Below are 12,870 nucleotides of genomic sequence, written 5' to 3'. Positions count from 1 at the left end.
TAAATTACAATTCCTGAGACCAACTCCTCGATTAAAACAATTTGAGTATTTGTAATTTGTTACTTTCCACAACTGGTGTTCTCAGAGTCTAAAATGAACTAGCATAAATCAACAAACCCGAAACTCCAGATCTGACAACGCTGTCAGTCTAACCTGCCAACCAGAAAAAGGGCGGATCAATAATTAAACACTGCACACATGACATCAGTAAGTCTTTAACCTGTTTATTCATCGTCATCAAGTGCTGTGAATAAATACAAAAGCCTGACATATTAGTCACATAACAAAAACCCTGCATTTCATTTGAAAATGAGAAGTTCTCAGAGGCAAATTCTGGCCGCTATGACCAAACATTTATGAGGCAAACATTTCCACGGTCCCGTTACTGGCAAAACTTCAAACCTAAGCTCTCGTGTCAAAGTGTTAGTAGAAGAATCGAGCAAGAAAAAACATTCAGTCAAGTGCATTAGGCTTTAGTTTCAATCTTAAGCACTATATTGAAATCTATGAACGTACCTTGCGTGTACAAAATAAATGTTAATTTAACATCAGCACTAACACGGACAGAACACAAATCAACTAGTGGCACCGAAAACGCACAATTCATGAGGCACTGACACTGATATGTCACAGCATAGAGTTCTGAATTGGAAACATTTTGGAGTTGTTGGCCACACAGTGGAGTTATCCGTTCTTTAAATATTAAAAAGAAAAAAGAGAAAAGACAGAAGATCTACAGCTAAAAGAGCCGAAGATGTCCTTTTAGCATCCAGTGGTTCTCCCTTTAAATCGAAATCTTAAAAAGTGACAACATTTGAGATCACGAGGTGAAAAATTCCTGCACTTCAAGCCTGTTTTCACATTAGCACGCAAGACTGAAAGGGAAAGTAAATGACACGTCAACATTTATTCACCCTCTGAGTGCTTTCAAACCTTTATGAGTTTCTTTTATTTTCGTTGAAATCAAAAGAAGATACTTTGAAGATTGTTGAAAGCATCCGTAGTAAAAAAAAAAATACAATAGTAGTCAATGGCCTCCAGTTTTTATCGTTATTTAGAAATATCTATGGAGGATGAGTAAATGATGACAGTATAATCATTTTCTGGTCAACAACCCTTTACACATCCTGGTTCTTCGAGCGTACTATTATTATTTCAAAATATTACACATAAAACAAGCGGTTTGGAGAGATGACAAACAGAGAAACGGTTAATGACACAAGCAATAGGGACAGAAAAAAACTCTTGACCTATGACTGACTGTACAAGAACCTGCTAATCATCCATACCTATATTACGAAACAGGTAAGACATGGATTCTCCATTGTGGATGCGGCGAATGGCTTCTGACAGGATCATGCTGATGTCCACTGTTTTGATCTTGGGACACTGGAGCTTTTGGATCTCATGTGGAATGGTGTTGGTGACAACCACCTGATTGTAGAGACACCAAAAAGTCAGTCAGTATTCATAAACAACAACAGGCATCGTTCTGACAGGACGATGCTAAAGCTGACCTCGTCTATAGCCGACTCCTCTATTAGCCGAGGAGCATCTGAGGAGAGGATCCCATGAGTGGCCATCACGAAGATCTTGTAGGCGCCTCTTTCTTTCAGAGTTTCGGCGGCTGCTAGGAAACTGTCAACATCATCAATGATGTCATCCTTTAGATGAAAACAAGACGTATTAGAAGAAGGATACATTTAAAATAGCACAATGAAGACATTCAAATCATCCAGAACTAACCACTATGATGGCAATTCGTCCTCCTACATCTCCAACTACAGTTATCGGTGGTTTTTCTTTGGGAATCAGCACTACACAAGAGAAAAAGGCAATAAGAAATGGAGATTAAGAAGTCAAATGAAACAACTGAGTGAGTTTGTACGAGGTGAGATTCTCACATGGTATTTCTAGGCTTGGATGGATGGCGCCAATGTTTTTGACAGTAGGTGGTGAATGGCGTCCATCAACCAGGTCTGATTCTGCATCCTGTGCTTCACCGTGAATCACAGCAATGCCCAGACGCAATCTTTCAGCAAATGACTGGGCCCTGTAAACACACAGACAATTGTGTTGTTTTTGTTTTGTTGCGCCATGAGCTCCGGTCCCCTGGTTAACAACCAGTTTTCTATAAAAAAATTCATATTGGAAACTCAAATAAAAACAGCAAGAATTAATTTACTATTTATACATCTGATTTTGTTTTTGTTAATCTTATATAGACAAATGTAAAAAAAAAAAAAAAAAAAAAATGTTATATATATATATATATATATATATATATATATATATATATATATATATATATATATATATATATATATATATATATATATATATATATATTTATATGCTTACTGATACCGGTCAACCCTCCCATTTTCCCTGGGATTCTCCCTTATTTTGCAATTCTATCCTTCCATCATCCCTTAAAGGTATTTTCCTGTAATTCTCCTGTTTTTTTAATCTTTCTATAAAGGATGGCAATAATAAACATTAACGAGCCGATCCTACATATAGGCAACTCATACTGCCGAACCACCAGGGGACACCCCTTGCTCTTAAATATGAGTCTGTTCTGTGCTTTTATTTTATTTAAGCATGAAAACACTTTGAAATAAATTTATAAATGAAGGGATTCCCTTCATTTCCATTACAGGTGCCGTTGCCCCTCATATACAATCCTTAAAACAAGACTATCAGATGATAAATAGATGCTGTTTCCCAAACGGATTCTGTACACAATTTGAAGCGGAGAGAAAGTGGACACCCTGGGTATTTAATGCATGTTTGAATAGACATATACACATAATAATAATAACAACAACAACAACAACATCTAAACATGTCGATCTTGAGGGGGGGTAATTTTGTTTTAAATGAGCATACAAAGTTAGGAAAGAAATCGAATGCTTTCATTATAGATCTTTGCATTTGTAAAGTGACTCCTCTGTTATTTAATATGGTCAAAAGAAAAATCTAAATCCCTTATTTTCACATCCCAATGTTGACAGGCATGCTGACAAACTACACTCCTGAAATGAAAGCATTTGCACACACTGAAGGTCCTGACATGTTTTTGACAAAGAGCACATTTATTTTTCATGTAGACTTAGCGCTGGACAATAATAATAGTATAATAACAATAACTGTCCAAATATAATTCTTCCTCAATAAAGTGATTCTTTGTTCGAAAAGTGTTAAGATACAAGGTCTATCTAGATGTGTATTAAATGCTTAAGAAAGTAATAGAAATAATTACAGTAATAGTTAAGCTATGGATTTGCATTTTTCATTTGCATGTATTCAGGCTATAGTTTAGCATATATAAAAATCAGAAAAAACAAAGTTACGTTTCAGCATGGTAATGAGGTACAAAATGTGTAGTTTATCGTGTATGTTGGTTTTTTTTTTAAAGATTTATTTTCATAAAAGATTAGAAGTTTTCCCTTTATTAGGATAGGACAGCATATTGACAGAAAGAGAAGTTGAAGGGGGTGAGATTGCGAAACGCTCAAACTCGGGACACCCACAGCACAGTTGTGGTATATGTCGGCAAACTAGCTATGTTTCCATCCAGCTATTTTAGACGCATTTTGGAGATGAGGCGCATTAAAAAAAAATCAGTTGATGGAAACGCCTAGATGCGCATACATTTTGAAAATGTGCATTAAAACATAAGCGCATAACTGAGTAGGATAAACTTTTTATTCGATAAGAAAAAAAATGTGCATGAACTGCAATGAAAACACTTTACCAAACATATTCCAGTAAGAGCAATAAAAAGGTCATGGGATTTTGTTATAAAAGATCATGTGATGATAAAAATGTGTCTGAATGGACAAACCAGTAGAGTAAGCAAATTGTAAAACATCTGAAATGTTGTTTTAGGTCATTATAAAAAACCTTAACAGTTTGTGTATTAGTGTTATTATATTATTAATTACCTCCTTCATGCCTTCAAACCACCACCACACGTTCAATGCATGATAGCATTTGTCCGATAAGGCACAAGTAATTAATTAAAGTAAAGATTGACGCAGCTTCTAAAGCAGAAAATTCAGTTTTTACTTTTGATATTTGGCGCCAGGTAATCAGGAAGTGGCAATTTTGTTCTCTTTGGCTCATTGGATGGAAACGCTGCTTTGTTTGCACATCTTTTATGCAATATTCCAGTTTTGTGCATAAATTTAACTAGCATATTTGAAAAAAAACATAGCTAGCGACAACTGGGCTATCAGCGTCCACAGGCAATGTTTAATTTTAATTATAAACAGAATATTTCAATACAATTTCTACAGATGTTATTGTTTTACGGAACATAAATTTTCATCTAAACCGGTTTCAATACAAGTTTTATTAATATCAATATAAACATTGTAACTCGGATATGAAAAATATTCATCAGGTTGATGCATTTTCATGTTCTGACAATAAAAGAGTAGTCTAAATCAAAAGTTACCTGTCTGCTTTCTACATTGTTTACACAGGAGCATCTGCCTTTAAACTAGAAAGAAATACAGATTTGAGATTGAATGTTATAAGCATAACTATTAACTGATCTGAAAAATTTGTTCAAGGTATTTTTTGTAAAGATCACTCCTATTAAAAAAACCCTAAAAACCTAAAGGGCCTGAGCAGCTGTATAATGTTAGTGAAAATACAGATGCAGCCCACATAGCTGAGAAATGGAGATCAATATATGAAATTCTACAGAGTGGTTTCCTCTTAGTACCAAAAAAAGAAAACAGATAAAAACAGACACGTGTGGGAAAATCAACAGTTAAATTAAGCTCTGCAATTTGACACTACAATCCACTCCACTTTATTTACTCAGCGATATACATAATATGGCTTTAATTAAAGGGACTTTACAAAATTAAACGTGAAAAAAACTGTCAGTTTTGTTTTCAACATATAAAGCAGCTCTTCACTCTACACTTTTACTAATGAATGTCTGATTTAAACTGACTACACATAAAAAATGAGCCAAAGAAACATTTCAATGTCAAAACATCCAGCCATGCACATTTTTTCAGCATGTTTACTTTGGTTTTCTCTTTCAAACGTTAAAAAACTCTAAACAAATGTTTTTGATCACTTTTTCCTTTCAAAATGGTCACACCAGTTCATTCATTGATTCTATTTAAAATAAATCAGGGCCTTAAAAGTCAACAATCTAAAGATGTACAATCTTAGTGTTTACAGACAAAACAGTGTTTGCAGATTTATAGTGTCACATGTTCCTATAAAACAGGCTCTAATAGTCTGCTGTGCTGAAAACAGTCTACCACCACATGGAATCCAAAAACATTTACTTTCAAAATTAGATGAAGTTTTGTACATTGGGATGCATGGATCTTAAAAACTATTTAATATATCAATACAAAATTGACACTGGATGTATCTGAAAGCCAAAACCATCATCTCGCCATGCTTCAACCTCACGATTGCACAACTTTTACAACTATTGTTTTAGCCATCATGACTGAACAACTTGCATGACAATACAGAGGTAAGACAGGACTTTACCTTTTGGCTGATGCTGGAGATTTGGCCACAATTACAGCATTTCTGTAATCAGGAATCTGAATGCAGAAAAAAAATAGCAAAAATAAATATGGTCATAGTTTAAAAAATATAAAAGTAGAGGAAGACATTTACAGCTAAGGTAAAAATAGCTGTATACTATGTAAAAAAACTGCAAAAATTCTAGTTTATCTAGATTTACTGCATTTATTAGGTATGAATTTTGGAAAATGGTAATATTTGTATTATTCTATAAACGTTAGGTATATCCACTAAACTACATCTAAAATATTTCAAGCATGTTTGGATTCTTTACTTTTGGGTTGGGCTGAATAACCAGTGTTTTCACTAGAGGTGATGATAAAAACAAAACAAAAAAAAAACATTCAAGGTTATTCCACCAAATATGGATTTCTTATGCTCTGAAATTAAAGCACTGGTATGGTGTCGTACAAAAATCTCTATAAACATGTCTGAAAACATCTTTATTATTTATTTAGATTTTTTTTTTTTAAATCTGTAGTTTCAGTTTTATTTAAACTACATGTTTAAGTGGTCTCTTAATTCATTTTAGTACACACACAGTTGCACACACACAGTTGCACACACACAGTTGCACACACACAGTTGCACACACACACACACTTAATTCTAGCCGAAGACACAAGACCTTCCCTCTGACTTGAGGCTGGTTTATACTTTTGCATCTAGCGATCTCCAGAATGCATGGCGCATGCCTTGCGCATAGTAATGAATTTAAACTTCTGCATGCTGTTTGTGCTGCTCTGCAATAACACTTCTTAAACACTAGCTGGCTAGTGGTTAAGTTATTACCCTCTGTATTAATTTCTTCGGGGGTGTTTTGTTTTTTCTGAAATGCTACCTTAATGTACAAGTAGCTAAAACTCACTCGTTCTGAAGCAAGAACCTGTAAAAGTCCTTAAATCAGATTATAAGACTTCAGAGGTTCAATCGGAAGATTATCAAGCTACGAGAAGACTTTTGTGCACATTAAACAAAAATAACTTCTTTATTCAACATTTTCTTCTCCTCTTTCTCAGTACACATTTATTTATTTTTTTGCTATTTTTATGGACTTCGAACGTCTCAAGACCCTTTCTGTCAATAGAGGATGAGGGAGCTCTCAGACTTTAAAAAATATCTTAATGTGTATGGAACATAATGAGGGTGAGTAATTAATAGCATCACTTTCATAGCATCAGACGAGTCCAGTTTCTATTCTGCATTTTATTTTTGAGCAGCATAGGTGACATATTGCTAAAGTGAAACTAGACTGACCTATTATTAAACCTGAATGCCCAGACAGCACAAACAGGAAGAGCAACAACAAAATCAACAGGAATTGCAAATAAGCTCCACACAAGGACCTACTTCTTCCTGGATGTACTGCAGCAGGAATGGAGAGGCCCGGAGATTATCCACTGGAATGTTGAAGAAACCCTGGATTTCCTTTTGATGCAAATCCATAGTAATGAGATGAGTCAGACCTGATTGATGCCACAATGGACACAGCAAATGAGTTGAAGGACTGGATTTGCACAAAACACAAATGAGAGGACAATTTAGTGATGGACGGACTCATTTACCAGCTTTACACATCATTGAGGCCAACAGTTTGGAGACGATGGAGCCTCTCTTCCTCATTTTGCACTGTTTGCTGTAGGGGAAATAGGGAATGACGCCGATGATGTTTCGAGCGCAGGACGTCCTGCAGGCGTACACCATAATGAGCAGCTCCATGATGGTGGTGTTAACATCCCTGCAGATGGGGAAGAAGAAAGATTACAAGAACTGGGGTTTGAGAAACAGAATTTGCATTCACATACATTTGAGTGACATTTGATGTCTCTACAAAGCTAATGTGGTGTACTGATCGATTGTTTACATTTCATGTTGATACGTGTGCAACATAATAACTTTAAGAAACTTGAACATTTCTGCATAAGTTTGCACCAAAAAAGCCTATGCAAATGATCACGCTTAAAAACCAAAAGTTAAACTTCTTATTGGTCAAACCAGCTCCAGAGGATGGGAACAAAATTATTCTTATAAAAGCTTGTGCCTAAGGCCACTGCCCGAGGAAGGACCACAGAAAAAGACTTGAACTCAGAGGACTCAGAGCAGGCAGGGACCCAGACAAAATGAGTCACTCACAGCTCAGACATTCCCATCTCTGATACTTTCCTTTCTTTTCTGTCGAGTCTAGTTTAAATTTAGCGTGCCTTAAAACCAGTAGTCAAACACAAATAGCCATTTTGCCGATAAATAAATCTTAATTCTCTTTGAGATAATTTGCTACAGCGGTCAAGTAAACCAGGGCTTCAGTAGAGGAAAAAAACAGAAATTGATTGTGAATTGTTGATTATAGTTTTACAGTTAAAGCTCCCATGTAGTATTTTTTCTCTATTCGACTTTTATGTTAAAACCAATAAATGGCAGTATTTTAGGTAAAATATAAATGTTTTTTAAGGATGCTATTATTGATTTAGAACATTCTATTACTTGATACAACACAATTCCACTGTAAAATCGTATTTGACATTTGTTTGTGCTTTAATGTCACATTAACAAATAATAACTTGACTTCTAGTTGATCATTTGGTATCAGAAGTGGCTTATATGAAAGGCAAATGCCTCTAGATTACGCTTATTTTACCAAAATGAAATATGATCAAGCCTTGATTTTTAATTATTTAATTGGGACAGTAAGGTCTGACTTTGGTTAGACAAAAGTCTCGTCACTTAACAGAAATAATGTGCGGTATAGAATATAAAGTCATGCTGCAGTGGAAAAAGAATGAATATAGTGTATGACTCCCATGAGCTTGAAGGACTGCATCCATACATCTCTGCAATGACTCAAATAACTTATTAATAAAGTCATCTGGAATGATAGAGAAAGCGTTCTTGCAGGACTCATCAAGATTATTTGGATTCATCTTCACTGCCTCCTCAATCTTACCCCAGACATGCTCAATAATGTTTATTTCTGGTGACTGGGCTGGCCAATCCTAGAGCACCTTGAACTTTTTTGCTTTCAGGAACTTTGATGTTGAGGCTGATGAATGAGAAGGAGTGATATACTGCTGGAGAATTTTCCCACTCCTATGGTTTGTAATGTAATGGGCAGCACAAATGTCTCGATACCTCAGGCTGTTGATGTTGCCATCCACTCTGCAGATCTTTTGCATACTGAATGTAACCGCAAACCATGATTTTTTACTTCACCAAACTTGACTGATTTTTGTGAGAATCGTGGGTCTATGTGGATTCCAACAGGTCTTCTGCAGTATTTGTGATGATTGGGATGCAGTTCAACAGATGATTCATCAGAAAAATCTACTTTCTGCCACTTTTACAAATGATCAACTAGAAGTCAAGTTATTATTTGTAGCTCTTACAGCTGTAATCGATGACAATACTTTTATCAAGTAGTGTATTTAGAGCCCTTTTAACATTTTTAGAGGACACAGGATTGGGTCATAGCATTTAGTTGGTTAAAGTAAGGATTTTGGTGATTCTGTCCATTTCGGAGATTGAGGATCTCAGTACAAAGGTGGAGGAGCTGAACACGCAGTGCCAGCTTGGCCTAGGAACTGATGCTCTGAGGTGGATGGGTCACTTTCCAGTATTTTGTTCTTCCCCAAGCTACACAGACATTACAAATCCATCACACAAGTGCATAAAAAGTACAGCAGGTGGCAGTAATACTCCTAAGGAGTAAATGGCCAGTAAACAAAAAAGACAAGAGACAGACAGATATTACATAATAATAACAGCTTCATACATCAGTTAGAGACATTAAAGCTAATGATCCATTTTATGACACAGAACTTCTCATGACAAAAGACAATTTTTTGCATTCCAATCTGTACTTTTCCTCACAACATCCCAGACTTACTTTTTTTGAGCAAAAATCTTTAAGTAAATCTTTCTCTTTGAGTCCTTATGTGGTAAGACTCATCTATTCTATATTCAGTGACAAGAATAAAAAAAGACAAGAATTAATTAGTCATTTAGGGCTTCACTCCGATTGTTAACAGTGTGTATTAACTGTGCAAATCATCAAATAATTCTTTATCTAAATAAACATATCTGACAAGATTTTGGCATGTAAACTAGATACATTGAATGCGTCACCTATAGAAATCAACATGAAAGTTTACAGGATAGACATTATTTTTTGTATAATTTTGTTTTCTGCACTAAACGCTTGATGCTCATTTGTGTTCTTCTAAAATCAGTAAATCATATGTATCAGCAGCGAGGAACAAGGTAGTGTAAATGATGAAATACATCTCATATTTATGTGAAATATGCCTTCAAGGCTTCTTACTTGGACACGGTCTGGATGATGAAAACATCTTTGCCGCGCACAGACTCTTCAATCTGAACCCTTGTTTCTGTGGGAAAAGAAATGTTACTTTAATTTTTTTTTTCTTGCTTGGTTCAAGATAAATATTGAACTTCACACAAACAGACTGCCTATTTAAGTTTGCATAGGGATTTGACTGTACAGGCAGAGTTTCATCAGCGTCTGCATGTGCATGTGGGAGTGCAAGCATATCTCTCTCTTTTTTCCACAACACGCAAGCTTGACCCAAAACAAAGACTGTCAGTTTAATTGGGCAAAAGAAGCTCACGGCCCAGCTCTGTTTTGTTTGCTCTCTCCACAATGGCATGCAAAGAATGAACAGCCACTACAGCAGCAAAGATGGGAGACATTTGATGAAAGTTGAGGTGAAAAAAAGACCATCACCTCTGTTCGCCTCCTGATAGACCTGCACCTTCCCAAGCTCCACCCCCAATCGCCTGTGCAGGAACAAATGTTCAGGAAAATTGATGAAATATAACAGCTTAAACATTAAACCCAAAGCTTTCACCGAAAACATTAGTATTTTGACATTATGGTTGTTCAGGTTAGCAAATCTAAATATGATAGGTCTATAACAATGCTAATTCTACATGTACACTACCAGTCAAAAGTTTGGGGTGAGTAGGATTTTTAAATGTTTTATAATACGCTTATCCTGCTCACCAAATTGTAAAATAGTGAACATTTTATTTCACTGTAAAATAACTGTTCAAAAGTAGTTTATCATTTAATTTAATCATTTATTCCAGTGATTTTAATAATGAATTTTCTGCATCATTACATCAGTCTTCAGTCACATGATCCTTTAGAAATCACTCTAATATTAAATATTATTATTGTGTTATTATTATTGTTGTTGTTAAGAGTAATAAAAACAAGAATGACAGAAGCAGTACTTTCATTTGAAACTACAGTGAAAATTATATTTAAATACTACATAGAAAGCAGTCATTAAAATGTTAATATTTAACACTTTAACAATTGTTTTTCTTTTTACATTTATTAAATGCCTTGATAAACCTTGATAAACAGAATCATTTTATTTAAAAGAAAATAAAAACCCGGAAAAAAAATTAACCCCAAAATTTTGACCGGAAGTGTATATATTTATTTTTTGCTATTTAAAAGAATTTAACAGCACTGTGTTGGTTTTTAGGATTGCAGAAACTAAAGCAATTTCATGACAATGCAGCAAAATAAAAGTTTGGTCTAACTTGAAGAGGTTGAGACGGAAATATGCTATAGTTTTATAATAAATATATACGAACAAAGTAAGTGTTATATAATATTAATAAAAACAAAATAGCTATTTAAAGTAAAAGAGCGTTGGCGCAATAGCCTAGCGGTCAGCGCGTCGACATAAGGTGCTGTAGCACTTGAGGGCGTCCTGAGTTCGAATCCCGGCTTGAGGACATTTCCAGTCCCTAACCCCACTCTCTCTCCCACTTCACTTTCTTTCTGAAATAATGTCCTATCCACTTAATCCACTTAGTAAAGGCAAAAAGGCCAAAAATAAATCTACAAAAAAAAAAAATGCTAATAAATGTTAGTTTGAATACCATTTAAAAAAAAAAAAAAGTAATGAGCAACCAAAAAAAAAAGTAGCTGTTAACATAATTTATATATATATATATATATATATATATATATATATATATATATATATATATATATATATATATATATATATATATATATATAATGTTAACTGCTTCTTTTTTTTTAAATGTAACGATGAAAATGATTGTTCTAATCCTACAATTCCTATTTCATGGTAAGATTTATTTCCTTTATTAGTCTGTTTGTTTTACTTATGAATTTACAAACTATCAATAATTTTATTTAGATATTAATTTATATTAATCACTGTTATCATTAATTCACCAATTTACTCAATTTCCCACACCTTACTGAAATTTACCATGGTTTCAATACAACCATTAATAATAAAAACATTTTATTAAATACATAATAACCATGAATTTAAGGCATACTGTTTACTGTTTGTATAACCAGTCAAATACCATGGTTATCCCGTGTTTGATGTAGCAAAACGTGAAAGATGAATTTGTGGTTACCATGGTCTTTTGGTTTCAATTGTAGTAAAACCATGGTTAACTTTCTTAAGGGCCGGACCCCGAAGCCCAGTGTGAAGAGCTCTGCTGTTGGTGGACTCACTCTGCGATCCTCCGGGCCAGCTCTCTGCTGGAGGGGTTGGAGTTGGCCGTGAAGATGACCAGGCCTCCTTTAGGAGCACTCATGTCCAGTGTTTGCTTTAGGTCGACCTCTTGGGACTCAGGCAGTGGCTCCCTGGGCACCCAGGCACTGCTGAGCCCTTCCTAACAACAGGACCACAGGCACACTGTTAGTTTAACAGCAGACTTTCCTGCAAGACATGGGGAAGATGGCATGTTTACAAACACATACACACATATATGAGGAAAAATGTGAGACGACTAGCTAACCACAAACACATTATATCTAATGTTACAGCATTACAGACTCTTCTGCGACTGCGCGACAGTGAATCACGATTCGTGACTAGTCAACCTGTCTGGCGTGTTTGATGATGACAATACTGCATGACTGAAAAACTCGACATCCACAACACAACGAGCACTCAGAGAATACATAACGGAGTCACAATAATAACAAGAACTTGTTAAAAATGAAGTAATCACGCTAAATAGTTTGGTAAGTTTAGACATTATATTAGCAATGCTGCTAAGATATGAGATGTTGCTAGGGATTGATATTATTGATATATTCAGAACTATACACAGAGCGTAATACAGTAGAGCTGATTTAATGAAGTAAAAATATAGCCAAATCTCACCAGTTTTAATCTTTAAATCGATCCCTTCGCTTGGTTACTGTATCACATGCAACAATGTGAACTTTGCTACCCACAAGAAACACTTAAGATGGCTGCTCGACGGAAG

At 35.1% G+C, this 12,870-nt stretch overlaps 1 protein-coding gene across 5 annotated transcripts; it reads right to left on the bottom strand.

Annotated features, from left to right (window-relative positions):
* Nucleotides 1–204: 204 nt before the first annotated feature.
* Nucleotides 205–12,822, bottom strand: prpsap2 (phosphoribosyl pyrophosphate synthetase-associated protein 2). 5 transcript variants are annotated; one of them, NM_213496.1, is made up of 11 exons: nt 12,765–12,817; nt 12,107–12,267; nt 10,313–10,365; nt 9,890–9,956; nt 7,140–7,312; nt 6,925–7,040; nt 5,536–5,591; nt 1,905–2,053; nt 1,747–1,817; nt 1,518–1,664; nt 205–1,434 (listed from the first exon to the last, which is right to left on the bottom strand). In NM_213496.1, exons 2-11 carry the CDS (start codon nt 12,187–12,189, stop codon nt 1,276–1,278), a joined length of 1,074 nt encoding a protein of 357 aa, NP_998661.1. In that variant the 5' UTR covers nt 12,190–12,267; nt 12,765–12,817; the 3' UTR covers nt 205–1,275. The 5 variants fall into 5 exon arrangements, with proteins under 5 accessions (NP_998661.1, XP_087098543.1, XP_087098541.1 ...); XM_087242417.1 differs by having other exon boundaries at nt 209–1,434; nt 12,007–12,314; nt 12,765–12,822; XM_087242415.1 differs by having other exon boundaries at nt 209–1,434; nt 12,107–12,314; nt 12,765–12,822.
* Between the last annotated feature and the right edge of the window lie 48 nt (nt 12,823–12,870).

The sequence above is a fragment of the Danio rerio genome, chromosome 3 (assembly GCF_052040795.2).
Source record: "Danio rerio strain M-AB ecotype USA chromosome 3, GRCz13ab, whole genome shotgun sequence".
In the NCBI taxonomy this organism is placed as follows: domain Eukaryota; kingdom Metazoa; phylum Chordata; class Actinopteri; order Cypriniformes; family Danionidae; genus Danio; species Danio rerio.
Note: the sequence above shows the minus strand (reverse complement) of the source record. Positions and strands in the feature narration are given on the sequence as shown.

Bases quoted from the DNA above. Each gene is read 5' to 3' on its own strand.
- prpsap2 (XM_087242415.1), bottom strand. From the start codon at position 12,189: ATGAGTGCTCCTAAAGGAGGCCTGGTCATCTTCACGGCCAACTCCAAC. The intron at 7,041-7,139 runs GTAAATGAGTCC...GGCATCAATCAG, and splicing joins CTCAATGATGTGTAAAGCTG to GTCTGACTCATCTCATTACT. The intron at 5,592-6,924 runs GTAGGTCCTTGT...TTCTGCATTCAG, and splicing joins TGCAGTACATCCAGGAAGAA to ATTCCTGATTACAGAAATGC.